The 22,852-nt window shown below is 46.4% G+C and overlaps 1 protein-coding gene across 1 annotated transcript in view; it reads left to right on the top strand.

The window, feature by feature from the left end:
- Positions 1-22,852, top strand: part of LOC144149650 (solute carrier family 23 member 1-like) — a 108,303-nt gene that overhangs the window by 12,282 nt on the left and 73,169 nt on the right. The window contains exons 2-3 of the mRNA XM_077681312.1: positions 11,957-12,167; positions 14,430-14,531. Of these exons, the coding sequence (XP_077537438.1) occupies positions 11,991-12,167; positions 14,430-14,531 (279 nt within the window). The 5' untranslated portion in view covers positions 11,957-11,990. The remainder of the gene's footprint in view (positions 1-11,956; positions 12,168-14,429; positions 14,532-22,852) is intronic.

Raw genomic sequence — 22,852 nt, 5'->3', positions numbered from 1 at the left:
GCTCTGCAAGTACCTGGCATCCCTACTGCGAACAAGGCGGAGGCAAACGCGCATATTTTTTTGCCTTTATAGTACAGTGGCCGAGCGGCATCTCGTTGACCAAAGCGTCTCGGTCGTTGAAGTGCCCTTAGGGAGTCCCAGGAAAATACACCGAGCTTACGAGAGCTGCAGTGATATTATTTCTAGACACGGAATTTTACTTCTTGTGTGGCAGCATATCCTAATCCTTGGGCGGCTGCAGAGAGTCACACGGGGAACACTGTTTGCAGATTTTAACTTTCCGTTTCTCGTTTACTTTTTCCCGGATGACGTGCTCACGTGGCCGCTCGGGTTCTTGTTTTAATGTATGTTCCTTTGCAATGAAAGTTTGGTTGCCAGTTCAGTGCTGTGCCGCCGTTGCCTCTTTTTTATCCTTTCGAACTGTGCGGTGTTTTTGTCATGAAGGTCAACCAGCTAGCCCATCTTAGCATCCTTCAATGGAACAAGAAATGCGGCAGAGGAGTTCAATGTCGAGATCGGGAGTCGCGGCGACTCATGTGTAACAACTGGGCAGCCTCAAAGCGCGGGTTCGTTGACTGCCCGCCCCCTCCCCCCGTTGCCACAAAAATGTAGGCCAGATTCAATGTCATCTATTCTCAATTTATCCCTTCCCGACGCAATCAAATAGAACGTTGAGGAAAAATCAAAGAAATGCAGGCCAAGCCGAGTGAAGGCTTTTCAAACGAGATCTTCTGGGAACGTTTTATCGATCAGAGCTTTGGGGAAAAAAAAGCAGTGAGGAATTCTGTTCAAACAAAGTTAACATATTTCGCTGTCGTTGACTGTACTATGAGCTTATTATCTGTCGATGGCCTGCAAATGGCAGGCGAAAAGTGGCTGGGTAAAGCACAAAACCGCAATACTCTGCCCACGCTACACTTAGCCGCTGTGACCAGGCCAACGCCAATGCGACGTCCTACGCACACGTCCTACGCACACGTCCTTTGCTGTAGGAAGTCCTAAGACGTTCTACAGCAAACGCCTCTTGTTCTAAAAATAAAAATGAGGAGATTTGGTTTCTTGAATACTGTAATAGTATGTACTACATAAATTGAATTACTAGAGAAACCTCGGCATATGCTGTGATTCGAACCCGCGAAGGTAGAGTAGCAGGCGGAGGCTGTAGACGTACAACACTATTCTACCTCCAGGATTCGATAGCAGAGTCCCTTGCGGAATTCCGGGGATTATTTTTTTTCTTGGGCTTCGGCGTCTCCCATTTAAAGTGTCAGCTTTTTTCGCTGTTAAATATTCTAGTTCACTTTTGCTTGGTTATCGGCTGCCTTGGTTGTTCTGCCATCTTGCTACCTGCGCCGATATTGACACAGGTACAAGTACCGGGGTCTGGACGAGGTGTGCTAGTTTGGATGGCATACGGCTTGTTAAGCGCCTGCAACGGCGCCTCGATGCTTTAATATTCGACTTATTGAGGCTTCTTCACAACGCCCAGACATTTCTTGATGCAACTTCCTTTCCGTGGGAGTTCTGAAATATGAGAGAACAAGAGAAAACAATTGCGTGTTCAGCGAAACCAATTCCATGACTAGGCCATGGCTTATAAGAAGAAAGTATGGTGTGCAAGCGCTCTACAAGGTGTTCGGTTCCCGGCCGCGGCGGCTCCTTTTCTGATGAAGGCGAAAAGAAAAAAACCCCGTGTGTACGAGATTTCGGGGCACGTTAAAGATCCCCAGGTGATCAAAATTAATCCGGAGCCCTCCACTACGGCGCGCCTCATCACCTGCGTTGCGTCGGCGCGTTAAATAGTACAATCAATCAATCAAGGCTCTACAGGGTGGCCTGTGTCCACGTATACCAAGAAATCTGAATGTTTTTTGAGGAAGCCACGGACACAAGCTCTCCGAGGTCGACCTGACCACGATGCGCCAGAACGACCCAACCATGGGATCAAATGTGCGAGTGCGGCAAATGATCTACGGGCTCCAGCATGCGATGGGACTCAAGAAATGGAATCTGCGCAGGCGCATGGCGCTATGTAAAACGTCTCTCAGGCCTTGGAAGTTGCCAGGCGCCGCTCGAATTTAGGGAGTTAAATTGGATGCTTGGAATCGTCATCGACGCGTTTTCACATTTGGAAATATTGAGGACAGTTGAGGGGAGGCTATTACGGGGACTTCTTTGAGTGAAGAAGTTCGCTTTCAGAGAACTTGAAAGCCTCCTGAAGTAATAACGGGAGAGCCGCGGTGGCTGAGTGGCTATGGCGTTGTGCTGCCGAGCCCAAGGACGCGGGTTCAACTCCGGCCGCGGCGCTGCTTTTCTTGTGGAGGTGAAAAGCGAAAATGCCGTTGTGTACGAGATTCCGGCGCACGTTAAAGATCCTCAGGTGGTCAAAATTAATCCGGAGCCCTCCACAAAGGCACGCCTCGTCGCCTATGTAGTGTCGGAGCGTTAAACATCATTATCAAGTAATAACGACAGCAAGGGGTGATGGGGGGAGCGAGAGGGTAGAGAGGGAGCATAACAGCCCTGAAAAATATTTCTCGCTAGGCCACTGCTGCCTTCACAAGATTTCTTAGCTGGTCAAGTAGCAGCACCATAATTGCGGATCGTTGAGTCCCATATTGCCCATAGCTGTGGATCGATCAGACGTAGGTTCAAATTCCGCTGGAACGAAACCTTTGTTTAGCCTATAGATTATGCACGGGGACCAAATTTATTAACATCGGCGCTGCTATGTGCTAGCTGTACCAACAAGAGAGAAATATCGCCGCTGCATGCCTCCTCTTTGTTGCTGCCCGAACAAAGAATTACAGACTACCTCCCCTCTCCCCTGCCTGTGGTGACGACTCTACGGGTACCCAAGCGTGTGAACCGATTACCGTGAACCCGTTCCGGATGAGCCGTCCAGGGCAGTGCTGTCGAGAAACTGAGCGGCACCCCATTCTCCCTCTGGACCTTCCGTGTGACCGGGGAGCAATATTTTGGTATCTCTGTACTAGCTTCGCCGACTCGTCCTCACCCGATTTGAGACGCCTTGGCGTTCGTACAAGTGCGGCTATTTCGTACGAACTCCTCGGCGGACGCGGCAGGGCGGCTTTCCCGACATTACCCGGGAGACCTCAATTGCGAGAACTCTTTGCGGTCGGGCCTGGGGAATCCAAGCGAATCCGGAAAACTGAAAACGTATGAAAAGCCTCGCTATCGCAGCTGAGCACGCCGATCTTTCTTGACGACGTCGGATAAAAATTACTACTAGTAATAAAACACATCCTCGGTTTGAAGGTGCGCGCCTTTATTTCCAGTGGCCCCGGTTGGGGCGTACGAATAACTAAAAAAAATATAGCGTTGTTCAGTCCTGAATCATCCAAGTGATCGTACCACCTTGCAGATGATCAAATAAAAAGAGCTAGTCCTTTATTCTCAGATGAAAGAGGGGATCTGAATCCAAGAATTTCATTTAACGTTCCAGCTTATATATATATATATATATATATATATATATATATATATATACATATATATATATATAAGGGTTAGCAGTCAAGAAATTCGGACAGCAAATGGGAGTATGAGGTAGGTCATTGAAACAGATGAAGAATTTGGAAAGACAGAAAGAAAGTGGAGAAAAAAATTTACAACATCTTCCCGTGAGGGGAACCATGGGGTAGATGCGACGCATCGGGGGTTGCCGTTGCGTTATTCAAATCATCGGACGATGTCATCGGAGCGCCGGCGGCGGAACGACTGAGCGGAGCGGCGCACTTACCGCGTTTATATGCAGCGGAATGAGAGAGAGCAGTGCATAACAGCGCATAGCAGCGCATGCGCATGTGTTAACCGAGCGCAAGCGCGAGCGCAAGCTGCGCGCTAATGCACAGCTGGCACAGCGAGGGGAGCGAGCTGACCGCGCTGACGCACAGATAGCGCTGCGGTGAGAGCGGCGGAGCGCACAGCTGCCGCGCCGAGGATGCAGGCTACGCCGCGACAACGACGCGGGACAAGGCGAGTTAAAGAGATGCGTCGCATCTAAAAATGCCCGCCGTTTTTTTCACTTTCTTTCTGTCTTTCCAGATTCTTCATCTGGTTCAATAACCTGCCACATTCTCCCATTTGCTTTCAGAGTTTCTTGACTGCTAACCCTTCTTTCTGTCTTAATTCCACGAGCCCCTAATTTCCTATATATATATATATATATATATATATATATATATATATATATATATATATATATATATATATATATATATATATATATATATATATTTGTGTTTGTGTGTGTGTGTGTACGACTCGCGATTATTCAAACTTTCGGTTACTTCAACCAAATTTCAAAAATTTTAGTGGACCGGCTATGTTTTCAATGTATTTTAAAGCTGCTTAATTCAACCTGCATCCCTACGTAAATTCGGTTAATTCGTACTTTTTGCTCGTCCGTGCCGGAAAATATCTGTACCCTATGCCGATTCTAGCTACACAATTGCATCCTTACATCACTAACAGTCACAAATAAAGCCCATTAGCTGCATTCCCATGTCTACGCCGTAAACTGGCTCCCCTTGCTGGCATCGAAAGCTTTGTCTACCCGCCGCGGTAGCTCAGTGGCTAAGGCGTTGCGCTGCTGAGCACGAGGTCGCGGGTTCGATTCCCGGCCGCGGCGGCCACTTTTCTGATGGAGGCGAAAAGCAAAAACGCCCGTGTGTACGAGATTTCGGCGCACGATAAAGATCCCCAGGTGGTCAAAATTAATCCGCAGCCCTCCACTACGGCGCGCCTCATAGCCTGCGTTGCGTCGGCGCGTTAAACCCCAGAATCAACCATCAATCAAGCTTTGTCTTCAACCCGCATACAAAGACAAAGCATTCATACCTTCGTTCTTTGTTTTTCAAAGTATGAAATTGAATTGATGATTTATTAGAAGGATGCCAATAGGCGCTGTTGTGGGATATGGAAAAAAGGGTAGGGGAAGATGGTTCAAATGAATCTTTTCTCTGCACTCATATCAATCTTTTCACTGATACCATACGAACAGTTGTACACTCTTAGTCAATTCCTGGTTATACGACCCGCATGCAGGCGGGCCGCCGCGTCATTTTAAAGCCGCTTATAAAGCGGCGGTTCAGGCGGCCTCGCGCGCAAGGGGCCCGCCAAACATGCGGCCCACCGAACACGCGGCCGGCGTTTAAGCGGCCGTATTGAGGGCCGCCTAACTAGCGGGCCACCTAACCAGCGGGCCACCTAAACACCGGGCCGTGTGTTCGGCAGGCCACTGGCCGTAATTTTTTTACGCGGCCCGTTATGCTAATCTATTCCCGCTTACGACGCGGCCCCCAAATCATACGGCCCCTCAAATAAGCGGCCTTGTTGCTTTCCACCAAAAAAAGAAGAAAAAACCAGCCAATCTGCCAGAATTGAGTTTATCCGTTTTTTTTTTGCTCGCATTGCCAGGCCAACATAAGCATCCCGTGACGAATGCTCTAACACATGTTACATCATACGAGACACACAAAGTGCACATAGGCACATACACACAACCCTACGGAGATTCGAACCTGGGTCTACTACAACACATGAAGAGGCAGGTATCATAACCACTGCTCCACGACCCACGGGTTGCTGGGGAGGGAAAACATGGGCTTATAAGTATTCTGCACGCTGTTGCGCGTCAAGCAGGAGTCTTAAATAACACATTCCGCTGCGAGTTACTTTCTTTAGACCAGCGTTTTCGAATCACTCTACTAAAGAGGCATAATACTACGGTTTGGAGGGCTTTAAGTACATTGTTACGAGCGGAAACCTTTTCTTATGCTGTGTGCCCGTTTCAACAGTATGATGCGCCATGCGGTGATTTATTCCATCGATGCAAACGGAATTGATAACAGTTTTTCTGCCTTGTAACCAAAAGTATTCTTGGCCATTGGCGGAAAGTGCCTCCTATGACAATGAATGCAAATAACTAGCACGTAAGGCACACTGTCGTGCTGAACATAAGAGCTGTTTGGTCACGAGTGGCAAGTATACCAAGCATTAAATGGTGTACTGAATTTTTTCTGCTCGTCGTAGCTCTTCTGATGGTGCGGTTACATGCCTTCACCTTTATTTTTGTAAGAGGGGGCGGTAGTAAATTGCGTCTGTGGTAATGTAATGAACCAATAATAAATTACTCATTCTATATAACATTGTGTCGCGACGCCAGCAGAATTGCTGCGTCGCCTGAAGAATTGGTGATCGCGAGCACACAAAGAATATCTTAGCGTTTTCTCGCGCAGACCGGATAGGCGCTCGGCCGTGTAACTTGTAACCCCCTGCATTTCCAAAAAAATGCAGTTTTCGCGGAAGTTCTACCTTTAATCGTTATGATATCGTAAAGATCATTGGTCGAATTAAATTTTGAGAAACCAAAAAATAAAAAAATATATAAAAAATGACGGAAACTGGCGAACAGTATAACACCTTGCATTTCCACAATAATGCAGATTTTGCGGAAATTCCACTTGTAATCATTATCATAGCGTAGATCGAGAGAATTGGCCGAACATAATTTTGAAAAACGAAAAACCAAGAAAAATATAAAAAATACGGAAAATGGTGAGCCGTGTAACGCCTTTCATTTACAAAAAAATGCAGATTTGGCGCAAGTAACACCTGTGATCGTTATAATAGTGTAAATGGCGATAATTGGACGGACAGGACTTAGAAAAATCAAGAAATTTGGCTCTAAAAGACTGACACTCAAGAGAAGCGCCATAAGAATGCTGAGCATTAGTAGACGATTCTCTTAATTTCTGCAATTTTTTTAAGTGGCCTCATTTAACTCGCGCTTCCGTTATTAACGAGTTATATTATTGTACGCGGAAGCGCATGGTCGCGGTTAAGCATTTTCAACATTTTCAAGGCCGTTCACCAAAACCATTGCACTTGGTAATGAACGCACACTTGTGCATCTGAAGTTTAGACCGTATAAAACAATGCCACCAATAAGTGGGTTACAATGGCTGCAATTGCACTAACACATTCGTGATTTGTGCACTTCTGGAACACGTTCATGACCTCAATTGTCATGCAATGAGGTTTTACCTTTATAATCTCAGTGTTTTGCCACCTGATCTATCAGGCCTCAATGCACATACCATGAATTTAAAAAAAAACTCCCTATATTTATAATGCCATGTTACAAGCAAAGCTGTAAAGCAAATATCTGTATACCTTAAACCTATCCGGATCTTGAAGTGATAGTCTACTCATACGAGCTTGGGACATGAACAGAGAGCTGAGTTGGGTATGTAAATTTTAAGTATTTTGTCATTCTCGAATTCATGAGCATGCACAAGTGTGAGATTAAAATGACATGAATGACACCATGTCGAAGGAACGATGTTTTCTTTTTATTTGATATCAAAAATACAAATACGAACATGAAATACTTATACTGAAATAACAAATACAAATATTAGCAGATTGCCCTTATGGAACACACAAATGAAAATATTCTTTTGTGGAAGAGCAAATAAGGACCTGTCAAGATAAAATTATTTTTTTCATTTATGGAATTTTCAGCAGCTTGCTGAACAGGGAGGAAACTCATCTTTTTTGCAGGCTGCTGACTGTATAAAGCCCAATGTTTGGCCTAAAGCTGACGGGTATACCTCATGTCCTAATGTAATATATTACCAAACAAAGAAAAAGTACTTTCTCCGGGCTGAGGTGGCTGTGAGAGGGAAAGAGGTTCGCAGCCTGCACCACATATGTATCGCAGGGAGAGAAAGGGAAGAGGAGGGGGTAGAAATACACCACTTCCGATGATGTAGAAGGCCTTTGTAGAATCCCCCCCCCCCCCCAGCAATCTTTGGCCCGGGAGCTGCTGCTTCTGGGATTTCGTCGCACTGTAATGGAAACAGCGTTGTAAACATTTCAAAAACCTCGAGTTACGGGTAGCATTCTGTTGTGTTGGCACTGCGTGAAGAAAAGAAACGGCAGTTGAAAAAGTGACCAGGTACAAAATTGTGGCGTTATTTATCGGCGGTAAAACAGTATAGCCTGTAGGGGCGCAGCAGAAGTATCACCAACACCTTAGCAGATATGTGAAAATATCATAAATCAGGCAAGTGCATCGCTGTAGTTTAGGCAATTATTTCTTTCTTACTGCTTTATATTCAAAAGCTCTCCTAAAGGACGTTTTCTTCATATACATAGGAAGGCCGAGCGCTTTTTCAGTGCAAAGGCGTGCGAGAAAACTTTGGCATAATTTTATTTGACGCCGGCACGTCAATTGGACGTCGTAAAAAAACACTGTTCGCTGTTACACGCGGAGGGTAATGTGCCCTAGTTTCTTTTTATGAAACAATTTCCACCAATAGTATGGCGCAAAACATTTTATGAAAGGTCGAATAAAACTGCTAGCAATATCTTTTGCTAAAGCATAGGTAAACTGCGCGCACCGACCAACAGCCAACGCATCTGTAACCATAGCCTCCTGTATAACGCCTTTACAGGAGGCTGAGTAACAACATTAGAAGCCACCGCTATGAGCAACCTCCACGCCGGCACCGCGCCGCGTTTGCGCTGCCAATGCATCATGTTTCTGCAAACCGCGAGTTGACACTCCAGACAGATGACAGCCGTGCCGAACACAACAAGATGGGGGCTGGTGTTACTCATGAATGTTGCTTCATTTGAAAACTTTACCACTTAAACGCACCGTAAGAAACTTTCCAAATCGCCACAGGATCCAGACTACTCAACTTGCCAGAAAATTCACTAGCCGAAACGACGACGCGAAAATCAAACTGTGTTTTATGTGGCTTGACGTTGACAATGGGACGCGTGTAAAAATGCAAATTCTTTATGGCACCACGGTATACTCATGACGGCAACGGAAGTACCCCACATGTGCAAGCGTTTTCGTTTTTCTCCTGGATCCCAAAACGGCCGCCGCACTGGGAAACCGAATCCTCTCTATAAGCACGTCAAATTTACCGTACGATCCTGGGTATCGGAGAACGGTTTTGGCGCGGGCTTCTTACGACGACGCAAAAGGCATAATTTCGTGGTCCTTGCTACATTGTCTGCAAACACAAATTCTTACAGTCTGCGCTCCCCCACCCCTCGTAAAAAAAGAAATCCAGGGACTTACCTATCCACTCGTGTTCAACCGGGCTATGCCCGTAATACACACACCAGCCGGCTTGACATGGCGCCGCTGCTTGGCTTGCGTTCCCGGTGGCCGGTGTAACAGGGTCGGTGTAACAGGGGAAGCAACTGCAGTTGCTTTCCCTGTTACACTGATTTCGGTGCACACATTTGATGTCAGCGGAAGCGAACGTGGTCAAGAAAGTGTGAGCGCTCGGAACTGAGTATGAACTATACAGAGCATGTGTCAAAGCGCGGGACCCCAACTTGCTCCGCGCTGAAATTACGCGCTAAAGACAAATCACCGGACCACAACTGCCACGCGCGAACTTTTTTCCACTCCTACTGCGCATGTGCGCGCCAGTTTTTTTTTTAATGTTTTTCGGCTTTCGCCGCGTCGTCGGGCGCGTGTCGTCGGCCGCCGCAAAGGAACGTTGCATGCCATTGTGTGAGGGGGAATACGCGCATGCGCCGCAAGCCACACATATCGCTCGGAGCTTCACGATTGCCCCTCTCTTTTTATTTATTTTCTGGCGTCAGGCTGTCCGCTAGTATATAGCCGTGACACGGGTCGTTGGCGCAGCATATAAGCGTGCTGTAACCACCTGAGGTTTTGTCACGGAAAAGAAGTCTGTCAGGGCCTCTTATATCACGGTATTGAGGCTGCCCACCGCATATAAATAGGACGCTATCCGGGACGCGACTAAGAGTGTAGTAGTGGTGAGGACACTCTAATACGGCGATCATCCGGCTATCCAAAAGGAGCCGTTCAAGAGCCGCAAAGTGTGTGCTTGAGGGGCCATCTAGATAGGGGGTGACGATCCGCCATCATACTACTTTATAGAGACCTGTTATGAGACCGAAATCTGTAATTTTTTGAAACATTTGGGGGTTGTTCCTGACGTGTCGGACGTGTTCTTCAGAAGTCGTCGGACGTACTTGCGATGTGAGGAACTGGCCGCGGTTAGTTGAGTAAGCTGAACAAGCCCAGATGAGGTGGAAAAGGTTCGGTGTATGGTTGCTGCCGCAGTAGGGACACCGAGGACTGTCAGGGTGCCGGGGCGTTGTCCATTTGGAGATGATGTCCGGAGTGTAGGCCGAGTCAGCGTAGACTTTATTGGCGAAAATTTATCCTGTTCTTGGTAGAACTACAGAAAAGCAAAAAAAAAAAAAAAACAGGTGGTGAGGCGTCGGCAAGCTGCTGCCGCCTGAGGGTCTTAATTCGGCGGTATTTTTGCTGCCAGACCAGCTCGCATGATTGTTGTGGGTCAGGTTGTTGCTGGGTGCACGCGGGAACAAAGGGAGGATTTTGTAAACATTCTCTGGCAGCATTATGGGCCGAATGGTTTCCATCCGCTCCATGTGTGTGAGTAGGAGTCCAGACCTGGTGTATCTTGAGCCCTTCGTGAGTGAAGTCTCGGACTTTGTAAAGAATGTTGGTGGTCGTAGAATTGGGCGAGAAAGTCCGGTTCAGTTCCCGTAGAGGAACATGGGAGCCAATGATAACGCGGAACTTGTTCGTGGTGATAAATGAGGTCCCACTTTGTGTGGCCCGAATAGCGCCGATGATTCCGAAAAGCTTGGCTTCATCAGTGATGCCGTAGTGTGTTTGTGTTGCTGCGAGAGCCAATAAACTGTGGGAGGTTAAGGCAGATCCAGGTAACCGCTGCTATTGTGCCGTTCATTGCTGCATCGGTGAAAACATTGATTTCATCCGGAGCTTTTTCGGGGGGGAGAGTCCGAACATATTGTTCCCGCACGGCGCCGTTACTGCGAGAAATGGTTCGTCGTCTGAGGTGGCCCAGGGAGGGTCGCTCCCATGGTGGAATAACAGGTGTAAAAGTGTCAGCATTAAAAGTACTGTTTAATGTGTCCCACTTCAAAATATATTCTCCTTGAGGTATGGATTCAAGGTGCTTCTGAAAGCGATGCGTCGTCTCCGCTACCAAGTTAGCGACGGGAGGAAGCGAGACTGCTTCCGACAGTACGTCTGTTTTAATATGGAGTGGAATCTCCGCGGTGGTCCGGATTAGATGTCGGTTGAGGATGTTCAGCTCGTTGTAATGGCGGGAACGCTATTCTAACCGTCATTTTATTCATAATATAGTACAAAAGTCCTAGCAAACAAACGTCGGCTTGTCAGTAGTTTTGCTGAGGAGTGCAACTTTGCACGGGTTTTCGAAGTGCGGGTACACGTGTGAGGGGGTGGGGGCGCAGTATTCCACACTATTACTATCACATAATACTGATTCTAAGCGTACTGATGAGCGGCTGAAAGAAATCAGTTACCTCTCTGTCGAAATGAAAATGATGCGAGAACGCCAAGCTTTCCAAAATCAAGTTCAACACCAATGAACCAATCCAGAAGTGAGTGGACCCATATCACACCCCCTCACCATGGACATAAGATATTTCTTATCGGTATAGTTTACTGCACTGCGGTTGTGCCCTCTAGTAATTTACGGATACGGCCATTCCATGGCTTCCCCTAGCGTTCAACCATGGTCGTCGTTAGACAAAGGCGTACATTTTCTGTCGAATTTTGCGCGTCCATGCTTACCTTTCCAAATCTAAACTGATACGATTGTGTGGGAATGGCGCAATCGGGTAGACGTAGCCTTCATAACTCAGCGACTCAGTGTCGATTCCGACCAATGGGTGCGTTTTAGTTTTTATGCACTACACCCACGTTCATCGCCATCGTCAGAGAAAGTTGGCTTTCCTGCAGTTCGTTTTGCGATGGACTACAAACGACATCAGTGAGAGGCTGAACGCGCCGCTTTAAAAGGAAGAGCATAACTATGGTTTCAATTTTGCGTGGATGTATGCCCAGGTACTCCCGAGTACGCCCGTATCTACCCATTGACATGGATCCCGAGAGCGGTCCCGATGGCGTAGGGAAAGGCGATGGTTCCACGGACCCTGCCGCGCGGCCCCGCAACGAGATGCATGGGCTCCACAATGGGCAACCGGCGAGGCCAACCGAGGATCCAAGCGACGATGTCGCCCAGCTGTCGGAAAACGAACCCCTTTTTGCCCACAAGGTAGGCAACTAAAAACAAATTCGTGGGGACATTAGGCCTGCGTAAATGGGCTGAGGGGAAAGCGTAATTGCGTCCTCTGGCATTGGAAGCTTCTTGCGCTTCAGCGTTCTTGGCGTACTTGCGTAGTTGACCACACTTAGCGGGGGCAGAAACTGGCGGCACACTTGTCGTCGAAGCAGTTCCCATACCGGCGCAAGTGAAACCGACAACCACGGCGCGCTATAACCGCACGAGTCGTGCACGGTCGTTGACTACAAGGGGCGCACTGTCACCGCCGAACGCCGGCAGACTAACAGTTTCCCATGGCACGCTATGGAGCCTGTGTCGAGCGTTGTCGTACACCTACGAGAGGCTCGACCTCGTTTGGTATTGGGGAGAGAGGTGGGGGTATTAACGTGGAGGTCTTACAGGTCTCATCAAACACCAAAATTTACCGTTGTGGTCGTCGTCGCTGATGGCGTCCACGCAAATGGTACCAAAATGACCAACGCTGAAAAGAGAAAATGAATACATAAGAACCGATTTGGGATTCGAACCCGGGTCTCCAGAGCTGGGGCAAGGACGTTAACACTTAATAAGGGTAGCGTCCTGGACACGTTGGTACTCCGTTGTTAAATAAAATGATTGCGCTAAAAAGGACACGGATGGAGTAAGGACAGACACACACCGTGCGCCGTGTGTGTCTGTCCTTACTCCGTCTGTGTCCTTTTTAGCGCAATCATTTTATTTAACGTTAACACTGCGTCAACTCGGCCAAGAATTAGCCTTGTGCGTGCCGCGTGACAGGTGGACGTTGGGGTGCGCGGGTAGAACAGATGCATGCGGGGAACCTGGATGCACTGTGTGGAACCTGCCACGTGCATTGCTGCCAGTGTGCCTGTTGTAGTAATTCGCGCCGAAAAAAGCGAAGAAACCAAAACAGCGAAGTAGATGCAAACATAATGTTGCAGCAGTGAAGTATTTGACAATCGCTAGGCCTTCGCCTCCTTTGCATGCAAGCAGACTTAATTTCCCGAAAAATGTTTCTCCTTTTGGCTCCCCTTTACTCGAAAGCCGTGTATTACTCATGTACCTTGAATTTTGGGCGCCATCTGTTGCTCACAACGCAGGGTTTTTGTCTTATGGCCCACTTAAGGCTTGTAGTGGACGGCAGTCATGAATGGCGGGCTGAGAAGAAACAGCAAGTGGGGTACATGTACAATTTCACAACAAAGCCATATGTAATTCTTCGCACCGATGTTTCCTCTCCATATTCTTACGTTGCCCTCAGCGTATCAGAAATGTCTGGGGCCAGAGTACAAAGCACAATTGCTTGTGCTATCAAAATCATTATTTGCATTATCGGGGCGGCGCATTTTGAAATGGTGAGCACAGTCACTGTTCGTATCATCTTTCCTGCCCGGAGGGCTTGTGAAAGCTGAAGTCGAGCATGGCGCTGCTACGGCGGGTCAGTTTTCGTTGCGTGAAAGGACTGAAGGATTAAATTTAATGTTTAAGGATTTCTTATCCCTAGATGGCATTACCTTGGTATATGGCATAACCCAGTGTCATTAGATAAGGTTACGGAGTATTGGCACACTTTTCTCCTATTGTTCGGTGCCACCGCCATGGTCGCATCACGCGACACTTGTTTACACGGCGACAACTCACGGGAGCCGTCATTTTGTGGTTTATGCATTTTAGTCGGCCAACTCTGGTACACTTAGCTTGTCCTCCCTGCTCTAAAGTAGAGCGCGACTGATGTCGTTCCGAACGTAACTCAAAGGTAACGCGTGTAGCAGCACTTCAGCAGCAGAAGTGTGTCCGAAGACGCCGTTTTGCTGCATCTTCGACAGCGTTGTTAACAAACGACCCGGTCGAAGTTAGCGGCGAGGCTGTAGATCCGGCAGTGTCGCAACACTGATAATCATCGAATAGGCCTCCGTTGCTGACTTCCGCGCCTTAGTGGGGGCTCTCTGATACCTTATCTAGTCACCCTAGCATAACCGATATTTTAAAACAAAGATATTACATCAGTAATGAAGCCATTGCGAACTGGATCAGAGGCAGTAAAATGACCTTCCTGATACCTGTCCAGTGAAGGTAAATAGTTTTGTCTTACATAACTACTACCTTGAGATACAAATTACTATTGACGAATGTTTAAATGTTCGTTAAGATCAGAGAATCAACGAATTACGTGTGTGTTTTTTTTTTCATTACTTCTGTCTGTGCGTGTGCGTGTGCGTGCACATCTGCTATTGTCTGTACCGCACTTCGCAGGAAGCACTAACAGGGGAAGACGTTTTTGACTTCAGCAAGCCGTCAACAGAAATACAGCATCCTCTCAACCGGGAAACTCACCTCAGCTTCGAGAAGGAGCCGGTAAGCCACTCACAGGAACCTAAATCCACAAAACGGCTGTAGTTTGCATGCACCAAATATTTGAACCAACATTATAAAAACCAACTTTTGCTGGACGATGCAATAAAACTCGGAGTGCAACGATTATTAATCACACTGGAGATTTTACAGGTATTGTTAAGGTTCATTAGTTCAAGCTATGAACTTAATTTCTTTCAACATTCCGTTCGTCTGGCACGAGCCACAACAGGCCTTGAAGCAGCGAAATCGCAAAAGATCCCATGGTGGTCAAAATTAATGCGGATCCCTCCAATACGGCGCGCCTCATAGCCTGTGTAGCGTCGGTGCATTAAACCTCACAATCAATCAATCAATCAATCAATCAATCAATCAATCAATCAATCAATCAATCAATCAATCAATCAATCAATCAATCAATCAATCAATCAATCAATCAATCAATCAACCAATCAATCAATCAATCAATCAATTAATCAATCAACCAATCAATCAATCAATCAACCAATCAATCAATCAATCAATCAATCAATCAATCATAGCGGAGTGCTGCGGAAATACATATGCCACCTATTCAATCAACAAGAAGCGCAGCTTCAATCGCTCGGTCTGATTTGATTGTAAGGTTTAACGCGCCGACGCAACGCAGGCGATGACGCGCGCCGTAGTGAAGGGCTCCGTATCAATTATGACCGCCTGGGGATCTTTAACGGGCACCGAAATATCGCACACACGGGCGTTTTTGCTTTTCGCCTCCATCGGAAAAGCGGCCGCCGCGGCCGGGAATCAGACCCGCGTCCTCGTGCTCACCAGCGCAACGCCTTAGTTCCATCGCTGGGAATCGAAGCCCCGACTTCGTGCGTGACTCAGGGAGCATTACTCATTATATGCCGACCCGCAAACACATACTGTGAGTATGAACACTCAGTATGGTAGAGAAGTGACAACCCGCAAAATATGGGCTTTTTCCCGAGACTACTTAGAAAGTTACTTTTCTGTTATTGTGTTTTAAGCTCCATGTGGATCTTCGTTATGTGTGTAATATATTAAAGTCATCGTTAACGCCTGGTGCAACCTAAGGCTAAAAATCTTCAGGAAGCACCCTCGACTAAAGTAACGTCACTAAAGGCAGAACAAAATCATACTTTTTCTGACATAAGTTAGAAGAAAAAAAAAGATCATCTCTATTGAAAACAATTCATGGCTTTGTATCTGGCTATATTTAGGTGATAGCAAGTCGTTACACGCAAAAACCTGTTCTTGTATCCCAAATAACGGCGCTATGCCATGACTTCTTATTGCTTCTGTTTAGAGTCACGTGCGTGTTTTTTCTGTGTGCTTTTCTTTTCCTCATCAACACCATGCTACCTTTTCGCGCGCTCGATACTGTAATAGACGAAATAGTGGTGTACACCCAACCGGAGCAAAAACAAAAAAAAATGCTCTTCCTTACTTCCATTTTTGTTTTTGTTGTCACATCAAGTTGCGCAAATTATACCAACAAAAGTTGCCAAATGCATTGAATATTACGCGCTCTTCTCAAAATCTGCGTCCGCTTTTTGCTACCGTTATCCTCGTTTCACTTATCGTGTATGTGGGCTGTGTCCGAACTGGGTGTGTACACTCAAATGTACACTCACAGGTTACGGGCTAGCAGCAGTGCATTTTCAGCTCCCGTTTTCAATCACGCCATGCGTGACCCGAACAGCGTTGGCCGCTGTGAAAGTGTCCGCCGAAGTCGATTGCTCTCTAAAGCGCTAAAAGTCCGCGAAAACTGAGTAGTGTCGATCGGGGACCAGGAGACGGCGTAGGCGACATTTCTTTTTCGGTGCGCGTGTCAGAGCTCGCCGAAGCGCTCAGATTCTCTTCGGGCACGGCGAATCAAAGTGACGGAGATAAATCGAAGTCAACACGAGCCGCTGGGAAAATATGCTGGTATTTTTCGGCACATCTCAGACGCCCGCCTCCTCCTGGAGGAGGCAATAGATCCCCGAATCGATCCATCTTCGGCGACACCGGAGCGACGTTCCGCCAGAGCGAGCCAATCAGATCATCGGCGAACAGGGTTCGATCATTTTCGCGTGCTTGCACGCACAGGCAATACATTCGCCGCCCGTTTCACGACGACAAACTCGCCACTTTGCCGGGCAGCTAGCCAGGGCCAAAAGCCCCTCGGTCGCTAACGTAAAGAGCAAAATTCCAGCCTTCGTAAGTGACCAAGTGGTCCTACTTTGGATTTTTTTTTGTTGATGGATTTGGCTCGCTTCCGCGTTACTTCGTGCCATTTTCTTTTTTATTGGTAACCTACTTTCGTTAATACCAGCAGGGAAAAGAGCTAGCAAGAACCAGTGACGTTAACCAGCAATAAAGAAAAGATATTGTGAATCGCCGATGCTCATCTACCCATTTTGGATACGCTATGGTGCGTGTCGCCATTGTTCTGTGGCTTAGTCTGTTCGAAGCAAAGTCTCCCGCAGTTTGCCTTAATATGGTTCTCTAAAAACGACACGTGAGCAAGTGTAGTTAAAATGATGTTTTTATTTTAACAGCTGCATTTTTAAGGGCGGTTTCTCCCGTGGCAACGGAACAATCCATAGCGTTTTTTTTTTTTCGCTAGTGTTCCCAGTTCCCAATTTAGACAACAGCAAATCACAACGACGGCACGGCTGACGACGTTGCGATTGAGGAAAGTAGGAGATAGGTTTTCACGCTTTCTGCCCTTTAAAGCACGCACTAAAGAAAAAAAAATACCGAGCAACCTGCACTCGTCTCAGAACCGCTAACCGCTTGTGATGTGTCGATGCTCAGTTCTGTACTCTTCATCCTGGTTTTTTTTTGTCTTTTCTTGTTTTCTCAATTTATCGCATTCAGTACCTTTGCGTCCCTCAGTGACTTTTGCGTCCAACGTCGGATGGTGACACGGAAGAACATTAATCTTTGGAACAGCGTTTCCCGGCAGGCGTCTTTTCAGGCGACTTGTAAAATCTTAGGTCTGGATCGCTACAGTTACCGGATCGCATGATTTGATGTCCCCACATCAGCTTTACTCTATTCAATTCGCCACTGTATATCTCGAAATTACCTTGAAACATATTGCCCTCTCTAATCATTGCCCCCATATAACGCCAGGCTCTTTGCAAGACGAGGAAGTAGAACGTTAATTTCACAGGCCAGTACATTATATATCGCCTTCTTTCATTCAACGTCGTGCTACTGAGATTTGCTTGAAAAAAAAAAAAGACATTTTATACTGAGAACTCATAAACAACGCTTGTCAACTTGGACTTTGTTAAAGGTTTTTCATCCTATACGTAGCCTTATATTTATGGTTCGGGACGTTGAATTAGTATTATTATTATTAAACAATGCTATTTTCTCTATTTTTCTGAGATATGCATGCTGTTTTCTTTCCGCGCCAGCACATCGTTCCTGGACACACTAATAAACAATTGATTGGTTGATTCATTCATCATTTTTATTATCTCTGCGATTTGTTGATCTGATCATTTATTTCTATACCCCTGCCATTGCTTTTCGCTATTTTTCTGTCAAACTTGTAACTATGTTTGTCGTGTGTCTGGACAAGATGGGACATCGCAAAGGCATCGCTCGTTTTACGGTAATACTTTATTCCAGTGTAACTTTTCAAAAATCAAAACTCTCGTTTTATATGTACACTCTGTCTCTATCATGTGCACTGTGTCTTTTGTTTTATATTTACTTTTCTCAAGTGCCTTGAACATTACGCTGGCCGAGTGCCATAGCTTGCAACACTGTTTTTTTTTTCTTTTTTTCTGAATTTCTGTAAGTATTTTTACGTTATTGTTTCTGTCATATCGAGGATTTTGTGTGTTGTGCCGTGCTGTTTTACGTTTCTTTTATTAATGTTTTGTATATGGTGTGCCAGCACCAAGAACTTAGGGTTGTTCCTGGGCACCGAAAATAAAGGTTGATTATTATTATTATTATTATTATTATTATTATTATTATTATTATTATTATTATTATTATTATTATTATTATTGCAAATTTGGCGTACTTTTCGGTTAATATTCGCAAAGCATATCATTTTTTTTTCTACTCGAGATGTTTATTCACAAATAAGTTTGCCGGCTTCCTGGCTTTTCGGGCAATTGTGTAGATAAGGCATTTTTCACAAACCTACTATATTGGTAGTGTTTTTGACGGCCATTTGCCAGCGTGTTCAAGTATAAAAGATGAAAATCCACGGAAAACAATTGTCAACGAGTCAAACAAAACTGCTTTTGCGAAGTCCCACAATGGCAGAGGTTTCTCATTTGGCGACATACGGGAAGTGATTGCTTGCTCATCAGCCCACTATACAGGCTGCCGTATGAGCAACCGGGACAGCAAGGCTGTGAACCACACACAGCTCATGTCCGTCTGAACATCATGCAGAAAACCCGAGCTTATGCCGAAGGAGTTCAGCAATAATAACATTCAAGAAATAGTGAATTTCAATGATTTTATTAAAAGATAAAGCTTCCTAAAGCTTCCTAATCACAAGAAGTTGAGTGAATATCAGCGGAACCGTAGAAAATTTTTCCCGCTTCAGGGCGTTTTAAGAAAACGCACCAGGAACAGAAAGAATATCACATTCAAGCACTGCTGGCTTTAAAGGGACTCTGCAACACTTCCGCTAAACGCTTTCACTCTTTCCTTCGAGTCTGGAAGCTTTGTAAAAGCTATAGTTATCAACAGCACGGAGCGGCATTGCGAGTAGAACTATCCGCCTTCCATTTCTGCTATGCTGTGTGGCTTTTTTTGCTAAAGTGGCTATCGAATGCGTTTATCGCTGAAACAGAAAGGACCCGGCCAATAGCCGCTACTTTGCTGTGATGGCGCCTCTCGAGGGCTCAGAAACGCCAACGCCCAGAAAGGAGAGAAAAACCTTTTGAGCCGGTATCCAAGTTATCTGATGTGCACGGAGCAGTAATTTTTGTCTCAGGTGCTTTGTGACCCCCTATTCTAACTACTGGATGTGTTGGTCGACTACATTCTGAAAACATTTAAGATTTAGAAAGAAGTTGAAACAAGTTTGCCTGGTCCCTTTAAATCCCGACCTTGTTCGGTTGCATCCGAAATTTTCAAAATGAGTTTATAACACTTTCAGCGGTTTTTATCGTTTTTAGCTGAAAAGCCGAAACACACTTACATATGCCTACTGGCATCTGTTTGTTGGGCCATTCTTTCTTCCACAGTCCCTTCCCCAAGCACATAGTTTAATCACCCACCGCGGTGGCACAGGATAAGTCGTTGGGCGGCTGAGCCTAAAGACACGCATTCTATCCCGGTCGTGGTGGCTGCTGTTCAGATGGGGGCGAAAAGCACAAACATTCGTGTGACGAGAGTTCAGCGCGCGTTCAGGGGGTCAAATTATTCCAGACCTCCCCCCCACGTGGCGCCTGATAACCCAGATGTACTAGCTTCGGCACGGTACACCCCCAAAATTTTGAATAGTTTAATCACCCTAGAAAGCCTAGACATAATCCCTCCGTCTGCTTAACCACCACGCACCTATATGACCAATCGTTGATTCGAAACAAGACGAGCAGGCGGAGGGCGAGGCCGAGAATACAGTACGTGTTTGATCCCGTCTGCGCGGTCAAGCCCAGATCATAATTTTTAGTCGAATCATATGCCTGGAACTGGAATGCTCCCGCCTTGCAGCAGTTGTTCATTAATGTGGCTAAGAGTGCTCACGGAATTTGTTTTCAATGTACACCCTAATTAAAACAACCCCCATCTGAATGAGAAAACTGTGTAGGTTAGGGGGGCTACCTCTTCAGTTTCTATTAAACTTCTCTCCCTCTCCCCCCTCCCTCCCTCCCTCCCTCCCTCCCTCCTCTCTCTCTCTCGGCATAGGTCTGCTTCATCTCAGCACAGCTGAAATTCCATTTATTATCACTTACATCGGGCTCTCAAAGGGGCAAACTAGTCCAATAAATAATCCCAGCATAAACTTTGCGTCCAAAAACATGGTTCGTGCTGTGACACGATGCAAACAAAAAGGACGTCTTGCATCGCAGATCAAGTTTCTGTGTAATACCTCATGTGCGGCATCATTATTCTTCAAATTCGTTTCCTCGGACACAGCGCTTGCTATTCAGAAAGTTGTGGCAAACCAGACTCAAGCAATTTAAAACTTCGAAAGTGTACCATCATCCGAGCCCTTAACTGTAGAGCAGGAGATTTAACCATAGAGCGTCGTACCTAGAAATGCTGATGCAAACTGTTCAAAGGAATGTTGTGTAAACGCCAGAGCAAACCCGCAGTTCAGTCCAAATTACTTAACCCCATGGCAGGATCGGGCTTAAGTGCGATACGCTGTGTATGGACAGAAATTCGCGGCCGTCTGCACACTTGCAAGCACCTGCACGCTTGCGTTTCCACAACACACCTGTATAACACACCATGTCACGCTAATTAATAAAGTAGGTCATCTACAAGGTTCACAGGTTTCAAAAGGGTTTTGGATGTGGGTGCCGCCACATTTCGCGACCACAAATATTTTATTGAGGTGCATTTTTTGTTTCGAAATCGAGCTTCAACAGGTTATGAACAACCAGTACGCACTCGTGCCTCCTAATGTGTGCAATATCCAAAGGATTGCAGTGCGTGGCCTTTACTCAAACGTATACCCATGTGGGCCCTGTGGCAGGAAAACATACGGGATGCTGGCCAGCAGCCACTGTCGACAAGACCAAATAGAAAAATCACAAATGTGGGGCCAGTAAACGCAGGAATTCCGCCGTATATTCTGTCAGTGCGTCTCCGAACGAAAGGGATTAACAATCGAAGGTTACTTTCCTTAAAATGAGTAGAGTAAGCACGCGAAATATATGGGTGTCCAGTGAAATGACCTTCCGCACTCAGCTTTACCTCATTCGTTATTCGGGCGAGTGCCCACCTCAACGAAGTTTTCGAATATGGGTTAATTATGCAGCTTTTGCATCCGTCAGCTTCATCGCCGTTCCTCTACTTCCAGCTTTTAAAACTAGAGCCCAGAACACTCTACGGTGACGCACCCTTTCTCAGAAACCTTCTCGGGCGCTGGTGCGCGCTTCGATTTTCTGCACAACTCTGTGGAACACCCCACGATTTTTGTACGATTTTCTGTATTTCCCAGAGCGAACATAGAGATCTAAGGCCTTCACCTTAAGCAAACGGTTCGTTTTGTATTTACAGAATGTCAATGACGCGTTTCGCAAGAAAGTAGAGAGTTATACCAGAATGGAGAACCGGTCCCGGTACGGTACGCAGTACACCTGCGCATGCGGACAACCAGTTTTCTCGCGTCTGCGCACGTGCAGTAGCGCCGTCGTTTACCGGGTGCCGTACCGCCCCGGTTCTCCGTTCTGCTATAACTCTCTACATTATTGAGAAACGTGTCATCGACATTCTGTAAATACAAAACGAACAGTTTGCTTAAGGTGAAGGCCTTAGATCTCTATGTTCGCGCTGCGAAATATAGAAAATAGTACAAAAATCGTGGGGAGTTCCACAGAATGGTGCAGAAAATCGAATAGCGCACCAGCGCCGTAGGAGGTTTTTGAGAAAGGGGTAGTCACCGTAGAGCGCTCTGGGCGCGCCAGGTATAGGTTGCGGCTTGGGCTCAGAACTTCATTCCACATCGGTATGGGTGACGACACAACAGGCCCTAGTCGCGCGCAAGGAGGGGGGGGGGGGGGGGGGAAGAAGCTAGAGCAGGTCGGTATGCTGCTCGTCGCAACTGTCGTCGGGGGGAAGCAACTTCACTTCACTTCACTTCACTTTTTTTCCTTAAAGGCCCCAAAGGGGGGTGTTACATAAGGGGTGGGTAGTACAAACATAGATAAAAAAGCCACACGTTAACATTGCAGATGCATAGAGGCACTTTGAATAGAACGTGATGGACAGGTGATTGAAACAACATCGTGGGGAAGGTCATTCCATTCTTTGGCGGCGCGGCGGAAAATGTTGAGGTGCCAGATCGGGTTCGGAAGACTTGAAGAGGATTGCCTGTGTGGGGGGGAAATGCGCGTGGCGGGAGCGATGTAAGGTGGTTGGTGGAGTGAGCTATGGTACAACTTGTGGTAGAGTGACCAAGTAGCAATTCTGCGGCGAAAAGAAAGACTTCACAGACCGAATTCATTTTTAAAAGATGAAACACTGACATCGTCAGAATAAGAAGAATGAATGAAGCGAGTGGCGCGATTTTGCATTTCTTCGATACCATTGATCAAATAAACTTGGTGAGGGCTCCAAATGGGTGATGCGTATTCATGTTTGGACCGCAGTAGCGACTGGTAGGCCAAAAGACG

This window comes from Haemaphysalis longicornis, unplaced genomic scaffold, assembly GCF_048455015.1.
Source record: "Haemaphysalis longicornis isolate Haplotype H1 unplaced genomic scaffold, Haemaphysalis longicornis Haplotype H1 scaffold_1, whole genome shotgun sequence".
Lineage (NCBI taxonomy): Eukaryota > Metazoa > Arthropoda > Arachnida > Ixodida > Ixodidae > Haemaphysalis > Haemaphysalis longicornis.
This window is presented reverse-complemented; position numbering and strand designations above follow the sequence as displayed.